The sequence below is a fragment of the Bombina bombina genome, chromosome 3 (genome assembly GCF_027579735.1).
Source record: "Bombina bombina isolate aBomBom1 chromosome 3, aBomBom1.pri, whole genome shotgun sequence".
Lineage (NCBI taxonomy): Eukaryota > Metazoa > Chordata > Amphibia > Anura > Bombinatoridae > Bombina > Bombina bombina.
The window spans coordinates 1,268,692,874-1,268,712,050 of NC_069501.1; the positions used below are offsets into that span (position 1 = coordinate 1,268,692,874).

Sequence of the window (19,177 nt, forward strand, 5' to 3'; positions counted from 1 at the left end):
ACGTCCCTTTAAGAAATACAAAGTCATATTTTCCAGTCTTTTGCTTTATTTGATTGTCACTATCTCACCCTGACTGTGTAATAAAATCACACAATACAAAGCACAAGATGTTTATATTATTGATATTTCAGATTTTGTTTCCCTTTTTGTAGACTCTAACAACATAAGCAGACATGAAGGGGATTTTCTCTGTTATCCCCCTGGTTCACGTATTCGTTTTTATCCACCTGGGGAGACCACAGGTTAGTAAATTGTGTACATGCACCTCATATATTGCTATGCAACAAAAATACTTAGGGCCACATTATAAGTGGAGCGCTATTTTACACTTAAGCTCGAGCGGTAATTGCTCTAGGAGTAAGCTTTTTGCGCTCGTCGGGTTGCACTGGTATTATGAGTTGAACTTGAAAGTAAACCCGACCAGCGCAAAAGCCGAACTTACAATATCACGAGCGCATTTATTTATTCTCCCATAGAAGTCAATGGAAAAAAAAAAGTGGACATCACCTTACTCTCGCGCAAACCTGATCTCATATTCTCATGTGAGCTAACCGGACATGAAAATATGAATATTTCACATTCCTATGTTCTGCACATAGCAAATAATATTCTGTTTATTCAGATATAAATATTTCTATAGGTATCTTATGTTTTTTTGGCACAATATATATTTATACATACATATATATATATATATATATATATACACACACACATGAATAATGAATATAGATATATATACAGATATATATTTATAAATAGAATATGCAAAAAGCCAGCACTATCTGTCCTGAACATAATCAAGCCGGGGTGCTTCCCAAAACTAGATACAAAGAAAAGTCCGTAGAGAGCACGCTCCAGGATATAAACAAGGTTTATTCCATGTAAATAGTTATTGTTTTTCCACTTGTCTGATGAGAGCCTCCACCTGAAAACGTTTACACAGAATAACCCTTGTTTATATCACAGAGAGTGCTCTCTACGGACTTTTCTTTATATTTATAAATACATAGAACACTTTATTAAAAATGAATATTGCATAAATAGGCTTTTACTTGTTTTCATCTACTTAACTGCAAAGTGCTCCAACCAGTCTTAGCTGCTGAAAACTGAAACATTATCTGCTCCTGTCTGCACTGAACTGTCCTGCTCTGGCTACACAAATTCATTTGGGGAGGTTGCTTACAAGTTACCTTTGGCAGATACAACGTGGAGCGTTGCAGGGAGAATACGGAGTAATATCCTCCTGTGAGAATCATCGTTGTCTAGAGTTAGCCGAGCGGCTTAGAAGTCTCAGTCTGCTCCATTTGTACTACAGTGCTCTTTGCTATATGTGACTACATAAATCTTTGTTGTTGATCGGATTTGTCTGCGGATACTGCACTTAGAGGCGCCTCTGTATCTTTTCCTATCTCCAGGAATTCCTATGAGCGTGAAAGAGTGCCAAGGCTAAATTCAGGAAGTCTCTTGACAAATGTCCTTTAACTCTTCATTGCTGACCCTTGCCATAAAAACCTATAGCGGTTACTAAAATATGCACCTCAGGGATGTGGGACACATAATTACATTTGGAGAATCAAATTTATGATGCAGCCAAAATGACAATTATCCTTTCCATTCAGAACCTTTAAAAAAACAAATTTCTTATTGGCCAGAATTATGGGTCCAATTCTTTATCATGATTCACTAAGGCCTAGATTTGGAGTTTGGCGGTAGCCGTGAAAACCAGCGTTAGAGGCTCCTAACGCTGGTTTTAGGCTACCGTCGGTATTTGGAGTCACTCAAAATAGGGTCTAATGCTCACTTTCCAGCCGCGACTTTTCCATACCGCAGATCCCCTTACGTAAATTCCGTATCCTATCTTTTCAATGGGATTTTTATAACTCCGGTATTTAGAGTCGTTTCTGAAGTGAGCGTTAGACATCTAACGACAAAACTCCAGCCGCAGGAAAAAAGTCAGTAGTTAAGAGCTTTCTGGGCTAACGCCGGTTTATAAAGCTCTTAACTACTGTGCTCTAAAGTACACTAACACCCATAAACTACCTATGTACCCCTAAACCGAGGTCCCCCCACATCACCGACACTCGAAAAAAATTTTTTAACCCCTAATCTGCCGAACGCCACCTACGTTATACTTATGTACCCCTAATCTGCTGCCCCTAACAATCTGCCCCCTCAACGTCGCCTCCACCTGCCTACACTTATTAACCCCTAATCTGCCGACCGCAAAGCGCCGCCACCTACGTTATCCTTATGTACCCCTAATCTGCTGCCCCTAACACCGCCGACACCTGTATTATATTTATTAACCCCTAATCTGCCCCCCTCAACGTCGCCGACACCTGCCTACACTTATTAACCCCTAATCTGCCGACCGGACCTGAGCGCTACTATAATAAAGTTATTAACCCCTAATCCGCCTCACTAACACTATCATAAATAGTATTAACCCCTAATCTGCCCTCCCTAACATCGCCGACACCTAACTTCAATTATTAACCCCTAATCTGCTGACCGAATCTCGCCGCTATTCTAATAAATGTATTAACCCCTAAAGCTAAGTCTAACCCTAACACTAACACCCCCCTAAGTTAAATATAATTTAAATCTAACGAAATTAATTAACTCTTATTAAATAAATTATTCCTATTTAAAGCTAAATACTTACCTGCAAAATAAATCCTAATATAGCTACAATATAAATTATAATTATAGCTATTTTAGGATTTATATTTATTTTACAGGTAACTTTGTATTTATTTTAACCAGGTACAATAGCTATTAAATAGTTAAGAACTATTTAATAGCTAAAATAGTTAAAATTATTACAAATGTACCTGTAAAAGAAATCCTAACCTAAGTTACAAATAAACCTAACACTAGACTATCAATAAATTAATTAAATAAACTACCTACAATTACCTACAATTAACCTAACACTACACTATCAATAAATTAATTAAATACAATTGTTACAAATAAATACAATTAAATAAACTAGCTAAAGTACAAAAAATAAAAAAGAACTAAGTTACAAAAAATAAAAAAATATTTACAAACATAAGAAAAATATTACAACAATTTTAAACTAATTACACCTACTCTAAGCCCCCTAATAAAATAACAAAGCCCCCCAAAATAAAAAAATGCCCTACCCTATTCTAAATTACTAAAGTTCAAAGCTCTTTTACCTTACCAGCCCTGAACAGGGCCCTTTGCGGGGCATGCCCCAAGAAATACAGCTCTTTTGCCTGTAAAAAAAAACATACAATACCCAAGCCCCCCAACATTACAACCCACCACCCACGTACCCCTAATCTAACCCAAACCCCCCTTAAATAAACCTAACACTAAGCCCCTGAAGATCATCCTACCTTGTCTTCACCATACCAGGTTCACCGATCGGTCCAGAAGAGCTCCTCCGATGTCCTGATCCAAGCCCAAGCGGGGGGCTGAAGAGGTCCATGATCCGGCTGAAGTCTTCATCCAAGCGGGGCAGAAGAGGTCTTCCATCCGATTGAAGTCTTCATCCAAGCGGCATCCATCCGGAGCAAAGCGGCAGCATCCTGAAGACCTCCACCGCGGAACATCCATCCTGGCCGACGACTGAACGACGAATGACGGTTCCTTTAAATGATGTCATCCAAGATGGCGTCCCTCGAATTCCGATTGGCTGATAGGATTCTATCAGCCAATCGGAATTAAGGTAGGAATATTCTGATTGGCTGCCAATCAGAATCAAGTTCAATCCGATTGGCTGATCCAATCAGCCAATCAGATTGAGCTTGAATTCTATTGGCTGATCGGAACAGCCAATAGAATGTGAGCTCAATCTGATTGGCTGATCGGATCAGCCAATTGGATTGAACTTGATTCTGATTGGCTGATTCCATCAGCCAATCAGAATATTCCTACCTTAATTCCGATTGGCTGATAGAATCCTATCAGCCAATCGGAATTCGAGGGACGCCATCTTGGATGACGTCATTTAAAGGAACCGTCATTCGTCGTTCAGTCGTCGGCCAGGATGGATGTTCCGCGGTGGAGGTCTTCAGGATGCTGCCGCTTTGCTCCGGATGGATGCCGCTTGGATGAAGACTTCAATCGGATGGAAGACCTCTTCTGCCCCGCTTGGATGAAGACTTCAGCCGGATCATGGACCTCTTCAGCCCCCCGCTTGGGCTTGGATCAGGACATCGGAGGAGCTCTTCTGGACCGATCGGTGAACCTGGTATGGTGAAGACAAGGTAGGATGATCTTCAGGGGCTTAGTGTTAGGTTTATTTAAGGGGGGTTTGGGTTAGATTAGGGGTATGTGGGTGGTGGGTTGTAATGTTGGGGGGCTTGGGTATTGTATGTTTTTTTTTCCAGGCAAAAGAGCTGTATTTCTTGGGGCATGCCCCGCAAAGGGCCCTGTTCAGGGCTGGTAAGGTAAAAGAGCTTTGAGCTTTAGTAATTTAGAATAGGGTAGGGCATTTTTTTACATGGGGGCTTTGTTATTTTATTAGGGGGCTTAGAGTAGGTGTAATTAGTTTAAAATTGTTGTAATATTTTTCTTATGTTTGTAAATATTTTTTTATTTTTGTAACTTAGTTCTTTTTTATTTTTTGTACTTTAGCTAGTTTATTTAATTGTATTTATTTGTAGCAATTGTATTTAATTAATTTATTGATAGTGTAGTGTTAGGTTAATTGTAGGTAATTGTAGGTAGTTTATTTAATTAATTTATTGATAGTCTAGTGTTAGGTTTATTTGTAACTTAGGTTAGGATTTCTTTTACAGGTACATTTGTAATTATTTTATCTATTTTAGCTATTAAATAGTTCTTAACTATTTAATAGCTATTGTACCTGGTTAAAATAAATACAAAGTTACCTGTAAAATAAATATAAATCCTAAAATAGCTATAATATAATTATAATTTATATTGTAGCTATATTAGGATTTATTTTACAGGTAAGTATTTAGCTTTAAATAGGAATAATTTATTTAATAAGAGTTAATTAATTTCGTTAGATTTAAATTATATTTAACTTAGGGGGGTGTTAGTGTTAGGGTTAGACTTAGCTTTAGGGGTTAATACATTTATTAGAATAGCGGTGAGCTCCAGTCGGCAGATTAGGGGTTAATGTTTGAAGTTAGGTGTCGGCGATGTTAGGGAGGGCAGATTAGGGGTTAATACTATTTATGATAGGGTTAGTGAGGCGGATTAGGGGTTAATAACTTTATTATAGTAGCGCTCAGGTCCGCTCGGCAGATTAGGGGTTAATAAGTGTAGGCAGGTGGAGGCGACGTTGTGGGGGGCAGATTAGGGGTTAATAAATATAATATAGGGGTCGGCGATGTTAGGGCAGCAGATTAGGGGTACATAGGGATAATGTAAGTAGCGGCGGTTTACGGAGCGGCAGATTAGGGGTTAATAATAATATGCAGGGGTCAGCGATAGCGGGGGCGGCAGATTAGGGGTTAATAAGTGTAAGGTTAGGGGTGTTTAGACTCGGGGTACATGTTAGAGTGTTAAGTGCAGACGTAGGAAGGGTTACCGCATAGCAAACAATGGGGCTGCGTTAGGAGCTGAACGCGGCTTTTTTGCAGGTGTTTGGTTTTTTTTTCAGCTCAAACAGCCCCATTGTTTCCTATGGGGGAATCGTGCACGAGCACGTTTTTGAGGCTGGCCGCGTCCGTAAGCAACTCTGGTATCGAGAGTTGAAGTTGCGTTAAATATGCTCTACGCTCCTTTTTTGGAGCCTAACGCAGCCTTTATGTGGACTCTCAATACCAGAGTTATTTTTATGGTGTGGCCAGAAAAAAGCCGGCGTTAGTTTTTCGGGTCGTTACCGACAAAACTCCAAATCTAGGCCATAGAAAATACATTTAAAACAACTTTCCAGTTGACTTATTTTGTCAGTTTAGCTTCATTCTCTGCACCACAAGAAGCTAGCTGAATATTTATGTAAGCCAATGACAAGAGACATATATGTGCAGTCACCAATCAGCAGCTAGCTGCCACCTACTGAGCCTATCTAGGTATCCTTTTCAACATTCTATGCTAGATTACGAGTGGAGTGCTAACTGCGCTCGACTTTTGGCGTGTTGGATACTGCGCATATTACATGCTGAAGTTACAATATCTTAATCACGTCAACGTATTCTCCCATAGACCTATGGAGCGTAAAAGGTGGGGAAAAACCTAACATCCAGACAACTTGCAGAAACCCAATCGCATTTTCTCATGAGTGGTAACCCAACACGAAATATTAATATATACAAATGGTTATACATAGGTATAGATATATATATATATATATATATATATATATATATATATATATATAGGAATATCTATTTAAAAATACTTAGAACATATTACCCTATTTGAAGACCATTGTACATATAAAGGCACACACACACACACATATATATATATATATATTCCAAAAATAAGCGCTCAAAGCCCAAACTTGAAGGATAAACAATTATGTTTATTAGGACATGTAAAAGCAAAAAATGTCCAAGAAGGACTATTAGTAATCCAGGTTAAAGTTGCAGGCACACAGAGCAGACATGTTTCGTGCTCAGGTGGCACTTGATCACTGCTTACCTGTGCACCTGCAAAGGCCTGCCTTTTAATTACAAAAATTTAAAGTGATACATTGCACATTTTATTTAAGTAACCTGAATGAAAAATATCAAGAGTTAATCTGCATAGTTAATCTATATAGTATATATGGGAACATAACAAACTTAAAAAAGATGTATATTGTAATGGAGTACATAGAAGTATAGCAAAAGTAATTTGAAAAGAAAGAATTCTTAAGAAAGATTTATGAATCCTAGTCTTATATTTGTACATTGGTTTAAAAGTTTTTAATGCAGTTAGTCACTGTCTCATGTTACAGTAACAGATCCTGAGCTATTATATATCTACAATTATACCATTAATTAATTGAGAAGTTATACAAATAAATCTAGATCTCTCCTCTTATTTATCCCTGAAGGATAGCTAGTTTGTAAAGTCAGTATCCAAAAGACTTCTCTTTTGTCTAGCATCATTTCCCTGTTTCCTCCTCTACTCCAGATGGGAACAAAATCTATACCCTGCACCATTAGGGCATTGACATCTGCATTGTGTTTTTCCTTAAAATGTCTCGCTACCGGAGTATCTGAACTATCATCCTCAATGCTACGCAGGTGTTCTAAAAACCTTTCCTTGAGTGGCCTAGTGGTCTTTCCTGTATACTGCATGAAACAAATTTTACAGGTTAACAAATATATCACGAGTAGTTGAACAATTTATTGAGTAGTTGATTTTATGTTGTTTGTGAGTTACTGACAATAATATTTCTTCTCCCTCTTTTACAAAATTACAAGTCCTACATATAGGCCTCCTGCACTTATAGAAGCCCTTCTTTCTTTGAAGCCAATTTTTGTTGGAGGTAGGTTTTAGCTCAGAAGGTGATAAATAGTTAGATAGAGTTTTACCTCTTTTAGATATGAAGTTACACCCTTCCTGCATAATTTCTTTAAGAATAGGATCTGAATATAATATTGGTATAGAACTTTGCACAATTTTGCAGATCTTATTATATTCCAAACTGTAGTTTGTAATAAATTTGAGTTTATTATGATTTTTGTCAGTATTTATTTGTTGTTTCTTTCTATTTAAAAGATGTTTTCTAGGTATGTGATCAACAGTATTTTTGGCTTTTATTAATACCTCATTTTTGTAGCCTCTATCTTTAAGTCTCTCTAAGGCAATCTTTGCATATTTCTGATACTCATCCTCTGTTGTACAGTTTCTTTTTAGTCTAATTAGTTCACCTTTGGGTATAGCTTAGATGACATGTTTAGGATGACATGAGTCATATTTTAAAGTAGTGTTTCCTGCTGTCGGTTTCCTAAATAATGTGGTATTTATATTCTGAGAATTTTCATCAGTGAAAATAGTTAAGTCAAGGAAATTGACATTGGTTGCACTATATTGGCTTGTAAATTCAATGCCACATTCATTAAAGTTTAGGTATTGACAAAATTCCTCTATCTCTGAATCACTTCCATCATATATGAACAATAGGTCATCTATGTATCGAAAAAATGATACAAATCGTTGTTTGTGTGGGTTTCTATCTCCAAAGACGTGGGACAGCTCTCACCAACCCATGAAAAGGTTGGCGTAGGAGGGGGCAAATTTGCCCCCCATGGCTGTCCCACGTCTTTGGAGATAGAAACCCACACAAACCACGTATTGTATCATTTTTTCGATACATAGATGACCTATTGTTCATATATGATGGAAGTGATTCAGAGATAGAGGAATTTTGTCAATACCTAAACTTTAATGAATGTGGCATTGAATTTACAAGCCAATATAGTGCAACCAATGTCAATTTCCTTGACTTAACTATTTTCACTGATGAAAATTCTCAGAATATAAATACCACATTATTTAGGAAACCGACAGCAGGAAACACTACTTTAAAATATGACTCATGTCATCCTAAACATGTCATCGAAGCTATACCCAAAGGTGAACTAATTAGACTAAAAAGAAACTGTACAACAGAGGATGAGTATCAGAAATATGCAAAGATTGCCTTAGAGAGACTTAAAGATAGAGGCTACAAAAATGAGGTATTAATAAAAGCCAAAAATACTGTTGATCACATACCTAGAAAACATCTTTTAAATAGAAAGAAACAACAAATAAATACTGACAAAAATCATAATAAACTCAAATTTATTACAAACTACAGTTTGGAATATAATAAGATCTGCAAAATTGTGCAAAGTTCTATACCAATATTATATTCAGATCCTATTCTTAAAGAAATTATGCAGGAAGGGTGTAACTTCATATCTAAAAGAGGTAAAACTCTATCTAACTATTTATCACCTTCTGAGCTAAAACCTACCTCCAACAAAAATTGGCTTCAAAGAAAGAAGGGCTTCTATAAGTGCAGGAGGCCTATATGTAGGACTTGTAATTTTGTAAAAGAGGGAGAAGAAATATTATCGTCAGTAACTCACAAACAACATAAAATCAACTACTCAATAAATTGTTCAACTACTCATGTGATATATTTGTTAACCTGTAAAATTTGTTTCATGCAGTATACAGGAAAGACCACTAGGCCGCTCAAGGAAAGGTTTTTAGAACACCTCCGTAGCATTGAGGATGATAGTTCAGATACTCCGGTAGCGAGACATTTTAAGGAAAAATACAATGCAGATGTCAATGCCCTAATGGTGCAGGGTATAGATTTTGTTCCCATCTGGAGTAGAGGAGGAAACAGGGAAATGATGCTAGACAAAAGAGAAGTCTTTTGGATACTGACTTTACAAACTAGCTATCCTTCAGGGATAAATAAGAGGAGAGATCTAGATTTATTTGTATAACTTCTCAATTAATTAATGGTATAATTGTAGATATATAATAGCTCAGGATCTGTTACTGTAACATGAGACAGTGACTAACTGCATTAAAAACTTTTAAACCAATGTACAAGTATAAGACTAGGATTCATAAATCTTTCTTAAGTATTCTTTCTTTTCAAATTACTTTTGCTATACTTCTATGTACTCTATTATAATATACATCTTTTTTAAGTTTGTTATGTTCCCATATATACTATATAGATTAACTATGCAGATTAACTCTTAATATTTTTCATTCAGGTTACTTAAATAAAATGTGCAATGTATCACTTTAAATTTTTGTAATTAAAAGGCAGGCCTTTGCAGGTGCACAGGTAAGCAGTGATCAAGTGCCACCTGAGCACGAAACATGTCTGCTCTGTGTGCCTGCAACTTTAACCTGGATTACTAATAGTCCTTCTTGGACATTTTTTGCTTTTACATGTCCTAATAAACATAATTTTTTATCCTTCAAGTTTGGGCTTTGAGCGCTTATTTTTGGTTCTCTTTTGGACTCTGGATTTTACACTTGGCGTGTGGAACAGACACGCTGAACCAACAGATGCCATAGCCTGTGATTAAGGGATTCAAATATCCCGCCCTCCCCTTTCATAGAGCCTTTTACCTACTTACTGTGAACAGAGAACTGTTTGTGCGCTCCGTTGTGCAGGTTATCGTTGGATCTATATATATACATATATATATATATATGTTGGGTAGGTGGGTGTCAACTGGGTTTAGGCATAGCCTATCTGCATCTGAAACCTAGTGTGATGGACTAGTTGACCTTATTGTGGCTTATCTGAAGGTTGTTTGAGTAATATAGTCCATTTATGGCTTCAGGTCATTGTGTATAAGTACATAACACAGAGTATTTTTTTAAAGTTTACTTTTTTAGTCATGATGTTTGTTGTCATACATACAAAATCTTGACATTAATCAATATATTTTAAACATTCATTATTTCTCTCATAATGACCTAACAAAGGTACAGTGTGAAGTGATGGGCATGGTTCCTTTTGCCTACGATGACCAATATTCCCAATGCACAGAAGAAATGGAGACAGAAATATCAATGTTGCTCGAGACTGAGAAGTCACTGGACCCAGATTTTAAAGGCATTTGGGATAAAGCGACCTTGGAATGGGAAAAGAGAAAGCTGCAGTCATCTCTAACAGAACTTCCTAAGGGGTTCAGGGATGAACATGGAATTGCAATTCTTATCTATACGGACAAAGACTACCCATCACCAGAACAGTCATTTCCAAGGAGGTTTAATGAAGCCGTACGGACATCTGTGACCTCCCTATCTGATTATATAGAGAGTTTTCACTACAAAGCCTTACATTATTACATGACTACAGCTCTACACCTCTTCCAGCCAGAGTGCAGAAAAGTCTACAGGGGCATCCATGACAAACACTTTGAGCCACCAACAGGTATGTGCCCCGTCATCAGGTTTGGCCAGTTCACCTCATCCTCCTCTAGTGTGGAGACTGCAAAGTCCTTTGGCCTGGATTCATTCTTTTACATTACTACATGCTTTGGTGTTGACATTGGGAATCTTTCCACTGACAGAAGTGAAAATGAAGTTCTCATTCCAGGAAGTGAGATCTTTTTTGTGTCCAACTATACAGTTGAAGGCCACCAATTTGTTATAACAAGCACAAAGCAAACGTGCCACCACTACAACTGTGCATTCCTTGGAGGTAGGTGCCATAGCATTACTGTATAAAATGCAAGACAATGGATATATTGTGGTAATAATTCATATTTGCTGGTATTTTGTAATAATGGAAAACTGGTACCCCAGAAATGGTTTGCTTTTTGTTCTGTTAGTACAACATTCATAGGATACATTGTACATAAGTACTAATTAAAGGGATACAAAAGAAAGTGATCCTTTTGCAAGCGCACTAGATGGCAGTACTATTTCCTGCTAGGTAGTAATCCAGATGCCAACCTACCTAGGTATCTCTTCAACACAAAATATAATGAGAATGAAGCAAATGTGATACTTATCTTACTTGACCTCCAGCTGCCTTCAACACAAATGACCACCCCTCCTTCTACAGACCCGCAGCTCTCTTGGATCCACTCTTATCTTTCACACAGGTCCTTTTCTGTGTCATTTGCTGGTGACTCATCCTCTTTAATGCCTCTCAGCTAGATTACGAGTTTTGAGCGCTATAGGGAAATTAACGAGCGCCACAAAAGTGGCGTTATTTCACCTCCCTATTGCACTGCTATTACACCTTTACAAAAAGCAGGCTTGTACGGGCAATATAGTGGCGTTGAGCTCCATACCTTACCCAAATATAAACCCTGCTTTGACGTGCTTGTGCACGATTTCCCCATAGACATCAATGGGGAGAGCCGGCAAAAAAAAAAGCCTAACACCTGCGATCGCGGAAACAAAAGCTCCGTAACGCAGCCCCATTGATGTCTATGGGGAAGGAAAAAGTTATGTTTAAACCTAACACCCTAACATAAAAACCACGTCTAAACACCCCTAATCTGCCGCCCCTAACATTGCTGCAACCTAAATAATGTTATTAACCCCTAATCTGCTGCCCCTAACATCACCGCAATCTACATAATGTTATTAACCCCTAATCTGCTGCCCCTAACATCGCGACCACTGAAATACACTTATTAACCCCTAATCTGCCGCCCCTAAACATCGCCGCCACCTACATTACAGTTATTAACCCCTAATCTGCCACCCCCAATGTCACCGCCACTATACTAAAGTTATTAACCCCTAAACCTCTGGCCTCCAACATCACTAACACTAAATAAATATATTAACCCCTAACCCTAATCATAACCCTAACGTAACCCTGAACCTAACCCTAACACCCCCTAACTTAAATATAATTAAAATACATCTAAATAAATCTTACAATTATTACCTAAATAATTCCTATTTAAAACTAAATACTTACCTGTAAAATAAAACCTAAGCTAGCTACAAAATAACTAATAGTTACATTGTAGCTATCTTAGGTTTTATTTTTATTAAATAAGTTTGTATTTATTTTAAGTAGGTAGACTAGTTACTAAATAGTTATTAACTATTTACTAACTACCTAGTTAAAATAAATACAAAGTTACCTGTAAAATAAAACCTTACCTGCCTTACACTAAAAACTAACATAACAATACATTAAATTAATAAAATACATTTATCTAAATTACAAAAAATAAATAAACACTAAATGACACAAAATAAAAAACGAAATTATCAAAATTAAAAACGAATTACTCCTAATATAATAGCCCTTAAAAGTGCCTTTTGCTGGGCAATACCCCAAAGAAATCAGCTCTTTTACCTGTAAAAAAAAAATACAAACCCCCCCAACAGTAAAACCCACCACCCACACAACCAAACCCCCCAAATAAAAACCTATCTAAATATACCTAAGCTCCCCATTGCCCTGAAAAGGGCATTTGGATGGGCATTGCTTTTACTGCCCAAACCCTAAGCTAAAAATAAAACCACTTACAGTTTTCGAAGACCGGACATCCATCCTCATCCAAGTGGCAGAAATCCTCATCGAAGCCGGCAGAAGTCTTCATCCAAGCAGGCCAAAGTCCTCATCGAAGCCGGCAGAAGTCTTCATCCAGACGGCATCTTCTATCTTCATCCATCTGGCGCGGAGCGGGTCCATCTTCAAGACATCCAGCGAGGAGCATCCTCTTCTTCCGATGGTCCACGTAGAATGAAGTTTCCCTTTAAGGTACGTCATCCAAGATGGCGTCCCTTACATTCTGATTGGCTGATAGAATTCTATCAGCCAATAGGAATTAAAGGGGAAAACATCCTTTTGGCTGTTGCAATCAGGGTTAGGTTTAGGGGTTAATAGGTTTATTATAGCAACGGTGTGGGTGGACGTCAGATTAGGGGTTAATATCTAAATAGTGTTTGCGATGCGGGGGGCGGCGGTTTAGGGGTTAATAATTTTATTATAGTGGCGATGATGTCGGGAAGCGGCAGAATAGTGGTTAATTTTTTTTTTTAAGTGGTGGCGATGTCCGGTGCGGCAGATTAGGGGTTAATAAATGTATTATAGTCTTTGCTATGCGGGAGGGCCTCGGTTTAGGGGTTAATAGGTAATTTATGGGTGTTTAGTGTACTTTGTAGCAGTTTAGATATGAGTTTTATGCTACAGCTGTTTAGCATAAAACTCATAACTACTGACTTTAGATGACGGTACGGATCTTGTGGTTATAGAGTGTACCGCTTACTTTTTTGGCCTCACAGCAAAACTCGTAATACCGGCGCTATGGAAGTCCCATTGAAAATTTACTTTTTAAAAAGTGCGGTACTGACTTTGTGTGATGGCCAAAAAGGTGTGCGGTACACCTATTCTGACAATACTTGTAATAGCGGCATTAGGGAAAAAGCATCGTTATGAAGCATAATGATGCTTTTTCACTCATAACGCAAAACTCGTAATCTAGCTATCAGTTTGTTGGAGTACCTCAAAGCTCTATCCTGGGTCCTTTACTTTTTTCCATTTATACTTCTTCACTGGGTAAACTTATCAACAGCTGTGGCTTCAAATATCACCTCTATGCTGATGACACCCATATCTACATCTGCACCCATGCTCTCTCTTTTTTTTCTCACATCAGCAACTGCTTATCTGGCATTTCTTCCTGGATGGCCTAACGATTAACATGTCCAAGACTGAGTTCCTTCTTATCCCCCCTCTAGCTCCACTCCGATTTCTGACTTTTCTATCACTGACAACTGTATCACTATCTCCCCATCATCCCAAGTCTGCTGTTTTGGAGTTACACTTGACTCAAACATTTCCTTCATCCCCCATACCCAATTTCTCTCTTCCTCCTGCCACAACCACCTTCGAAATATTTCCAAAATTCTCAATTTCTGAGCTCTGACACCACAAAGCAAACAATGCACTCCCTTGTAAGTTCCCGACTTGACTACTGCAATAACCTACTAACTGGCCTTTCTCTCTCCCACATCTCCCCCTCTCCCCATTCAATTTATCCTAAATGCCTCTGCCAGGCTAATCCAACTTTCTTATCACTCTGTATCTGCTGCACCTCTCTGTGAGTCCCTTCATTGACTCCCCATTCACAACAGAATTAAATTCAAAATTCTCACCCTGACCTACAAAGCCCTTACCAATGCAGCCCCACCCTACCTTTCCTCACTAATCAACAAATATACTGCAGCCCGCCTCCTAAGATCCAACAATTACCTGCTCCTTGCATCTTCTACCATCATCTATTCCCACGCTAGACTACAGGACTTCTCTTGCGTGGCACCAACCATCTGGAATGCTCTCCCTCACGCTCTCAGACTTTCCTCTAATCTGCCTTATTTTAAACGCTCCCTAAATACATTTTTGTTCTTGCCCTCATCTAACTCTGTATTAACATCATCCTCACCCTTGCAGTCCTCACCTCCTGTTTCTCAACCTCCTACCCTTCTAGATTGTAAGTTCCCACAGGAAGAGTCCTCAACTCCTCCTGTATGTGTTTTTATTACATTTTTATTTTCTCTTCTATGTGTTGTATCATTGTATTATTGAAACAGAATATGTTGCCGCTTTATAAATAAAGTATAATAATAGTAGAATTAAATTGGAAACATTTTTTGTGTAAATGGTATGTTCTGTCTGAATCACAAGACAACATTTTAGGGTTTCATATCCCTTTAACATTTGAATTCTGCCATAACTTAGATAATTACATAATTCAAAAAATGAAGCCTTTTGTATTAGACATACAATGCATATGTGGGTTTCCTGAGGTGTCTTTATGAATTCCAGAAGAGTTAATATGGGAGGAGTGAATGGACAGTTTATTTAGGATTGTCATGTGTGGGGGTTCTCCCTTGTTGTCCCTCTCCCCTCTTTTGCTAGCGTAATCCCCATCCAGAAATGTCACAATCATTCTCTAAATGAGGCCACCACACAGTGCACTACACTTAATCTGTTTAATGTCTGCCCTTACTTTGCTCTCCATCTCACAGTTTTGTAAAGAATGGTGGTTTTATGTCCCTGTGTGCACTGGTTTATCAGGCAGCTGTGCAGCATAACTCCAGCTCTAAACTTAACCCTAGCCATAAACAAATATCTAGAACCAACTCTAGACATAGCCTCAAATCTAGAACAAACCCTAGCCATGACTCAAGCTATAGAACTAAACATAGCACCCAGTCTAGAACAAACACTAGCCGTGACTCAAGCTATAGAACTAAATATAGCACCCACTCTAGAACAAACCCTAGCCATGACTCAAGCTATATAACTAAACATAGCACCCACTCTAGAACAAACACTAGCCGTGACTCAAGCTATAGAACTAAACATAGCACCCACTCTAGAACAAACACTAGCCGTGACTCAAGCTATAGAACTAAACATAGCACCCAGTCTAGAACAAACACTAGCCGTGACTCAAGCTATAAAACTAAATATAGCACCCACTCTAGAACAAACCCTAGCCATGACTCAAGCTTTATAACTAAACATAGCACCCACTCTAGAACAAACACTAGCCATGACTCAAGCTATAGAACTAAACATAGCACCCACTCTAGAACAAACACTAGCCGTGACTCAAGCTATAGAACTAAACATAGCACCCACTCTAGAACAAACACTAGCCATGACTCAAGCTATAGAACTAAACATAGCACCCACTCTAGAACAAACACTAGCCGTGACTCAAGCTATAGAACTAAACATAGCACCCACTCTAGAACAAACCCTAGCCATGACTCAAGCTATAGAACTAAACATAGCACCCACTCTAGAACAAACACTAGCTGTGACTCAAGCTATAGAACTAAACATAGCACCCACTCTAGAACAAACACTAGCCGTGACTCAAGCTTTAGAAATAAACATAGCACCCACTCTAGAACAAACCCTAGCCATGACTCAAGCTATAGAACTAAACATAGCACCTGTTACGGTACCAACAGTGTACCAAGGGTTAATACCAGATGAACAATGTCCTGCATAGGGAATCAGCAATTCACAACCCAGCCAGTTTCAGGTTTAAAACAGAATGACATTTATTAAAGGCTAGATGCCTAGTATTTATACAGGTTTTACCCCAGATGGGGGGGTTGAAAGACTCTTGTACATTTAGATAAAAAGGGGAAGACGCCCTTTTATGAAACAGTAGAATTACATTACTTAAATACTTTACTTAGGCAGATAACAACTTAAACACATTTGGCTTGTCTTATCACCTAGCGTCTGCTCTCTGAGGGTGATTAAACAATGGCCTGTTTATTACTTAAATGTAATTATAGCACACAATAGCTGAGGCCAGAAAACCTGTCTTTAGAAATTAGATTCTTAGCTAAACACAATTAACTCCTTCAGTCCTGACAGAAGGGTCTGTCACATATCTCCCCCCTTGTGGAACACTCCGGCAGACCCGGCTTGACCCTTTGGCGGGTCAACCTGGGGATGACCGGACTAGGAGGTGGTAGGCATGTCAGTTTGCCAGGACAATCCATCTGGATTCCCGTTATGAGAGAGAATTTCTGTCCATACAAAGAAGGGTTCAACTTCCTCAGTGCCCAGACCAGGGCCAAACAGTCCTTCAAAATCCCATCAGCTTCTTTACGAGTTTTCTGTACCTGCTCTTTATAGGTATCCACAATCCCTTCATACTGACATAGGGTGCCCTTGAGTTGCTGCACCTCACTATGAGCCAGCGTCAGCTTCTCCTCAAGTGTCGCTAAGTTTGTCTTTAAGGTTTCATGTTCCACTCTCAAGCTGGTGTTTTCTGCAGTCTGTCGGTGCAGCTTGTCTAGCAGAGATTCACGTTCTAAACGTGCTTTTTCCTCTGCGCTCCTCTTCTCCTTCATCAGCGCATTGTAACGGGACTTCCACGTATCAATAGCGGATAGAGATTTACTGAGCTCAGCGTCCTGGGGCTTAGCAGCAGGGGGGTCAGTCTCTGCTGCACGGATCTGGGCACGGGTAGTCACAGAGTTAACATCAGCGGGACCCATAGGAGCGTAGGCAGAAACAAGGGGGGCCAAGTCATTTCCAAGAAGAACATCAGCAGGTAAGTCCTTCTTGACCCCCACATTCACAGGTCTAGCGCCCACTCCCCAATCCAAATGTACCCTGGCAACAGGTAGGCTGAACACATCGCCCCCTGCTACCCTCACAGCCACAGTGTCTCCAGTGTACTGTTTCTCAGACACCAAGTTCTTTTGAAGCAAGGTCATGGTAGCACCAGTATCCCGTAGACCACTGACCTTCTTCCCATTCACTTTAACCAGTTGCCGGTTATTCCGGTGGGCAGCTTGCACAAGGTCTGCCTCATGTAGGATGCTCCAGCATTCTTGCGCCTCTACGTAGCGGGCCGCAGGCTGAGGATTACGTGGGATTCCGCCGGCGTGTCTTCTCCAGGACTGCGCTTGCTTCGCTGCGTTTAGGGGACACTCTGGTCTTTTGTGCCCTAGTTGCTTACATCTAAAGCACCGAATAGGTTGTGAGTAGCACCGCAAATTGAACCGGGCTCTCTGAGGGTAGTTCGTGGCCGGAGGCCGTGTGGTATAGCGGTGCGCCGGGGTTTGGTAACTGGCAGCTGCTGGGGTGACTGGGGGTCTGTACTCCACTCTAGCAGGGGGCTTAGTGGTAGCAGTGTCCAGTTTGCGGGCATCCGTATACTCATCTGCCAAGCGAGCCGCTTCCTGCAGGGTGGAGGGTTTACGGTCCCGAACCCACTCTCGAACTCCTGCGGGTAACTTGTCGAAGCAATGTTCCAACAGGAATAGCTGCAGCACCTCTTCCCCAGATATGGCTTGGCACCCCGCTATCCAGTGAGCTGCTGTGCGGTGCACCTTACATGCCCACTCAAGGTAGGAATCTCCAGCTAATTTAACAGTTTCTCTGAACCGCCTCCGGTATGCCTCCGGTGTAACCGCATACCTGGAGAGCAGAGCCTCTTTTACAGTATTATAATCCCTGACTTCCTCATCTGGAATGGCCCGAAAAGCCTCTCTGGCCCGGCCGGATAATTTTCCAGATAATATCGTGACCCAGTCCTCTATGGGTACCTTGTGTAGTGCACATTGCCTCTCAAAATCCGCAAGGTACCCATCAATCTCTCCTTCTGTTTCCAGGAAGTTTTTAAAAGCTGCAAAATTTACTTTTCTCTTTTCCATCTTAGTCAGTATTGTAATAATCCCCCTCTTCCTGAGGTTACTGGCTTGTGTAGTTGCTCTTCTGGGCGATAAGGTTCATTCCGTCGCTTGCCACCAATTGTTACGGTACCAACAGTGTACCAAGGGTTAATACCAGATGAACAATGTCCTGCATAGGGAATCAGCAATTCACAACCCAGCCAGTTTCAGGTTTAAAACAGAATGACATTTATTAAAGGCTAGATGCCTAGTATTTATACAGGTTTTACCCCAGATGGGGGGGTTGAAAGACTCTTGTACATTTAGATAAAAAGGGGAAGACGCCCTTTTATGAAACAGTAGAATTACATTACTTAAATACTTTACTTAGGCAGATAACAACTTAAACACATTTGGCTTGTCTTATCACCTAGCGTCTGCTCTCTGAGGGTGATTAAACAATGGCCTGTTTATTACTTAAATGTAATTATAGCACACAATAGCTGAGGCCAGAAAACCTGTCTTTAGAAATTAGATTCTTAGCTAAACACAATTAACTCCTTCAGTCCTGACAGAAGGGTCTGTCACAGCACCCACTCTAGAACAAACACTAGCCATGTCTCAA

The 19,177-nt window shown here is 39.6% G+C and overlaps 1 protein-coding gene across 2 annotated transcripts in view; it reads left to right on the top strand.

Annotated features, from left to right (window-relative positions):
- LOC128654726 (ecto-ADP-ribosyltransferase 5-like) overlaps window positions 1–19,177 on the top strand; it is a 170,118-nt gene that overhangs the window by 119,797 nt on the left and 31,144 nt on the right. For both annotated transcript variants that reach the window (XM_053708812.1, XM_053708811.1), the window contains 2 exons: window positions 153–242; window positions 10,402–11,122. In XM_053708812.1, the coding sequence (XP_053564787.1) occupies window positions 174–242; window positions 10,402–11,122 (790 nt within the window). In that variant the 5' untranslated portion in view covers window positions 153–173. The remainder of the gene's footprint in view (window positions 1–152; window positions 243–10,401; window positions 11,123–19,177) is intronic.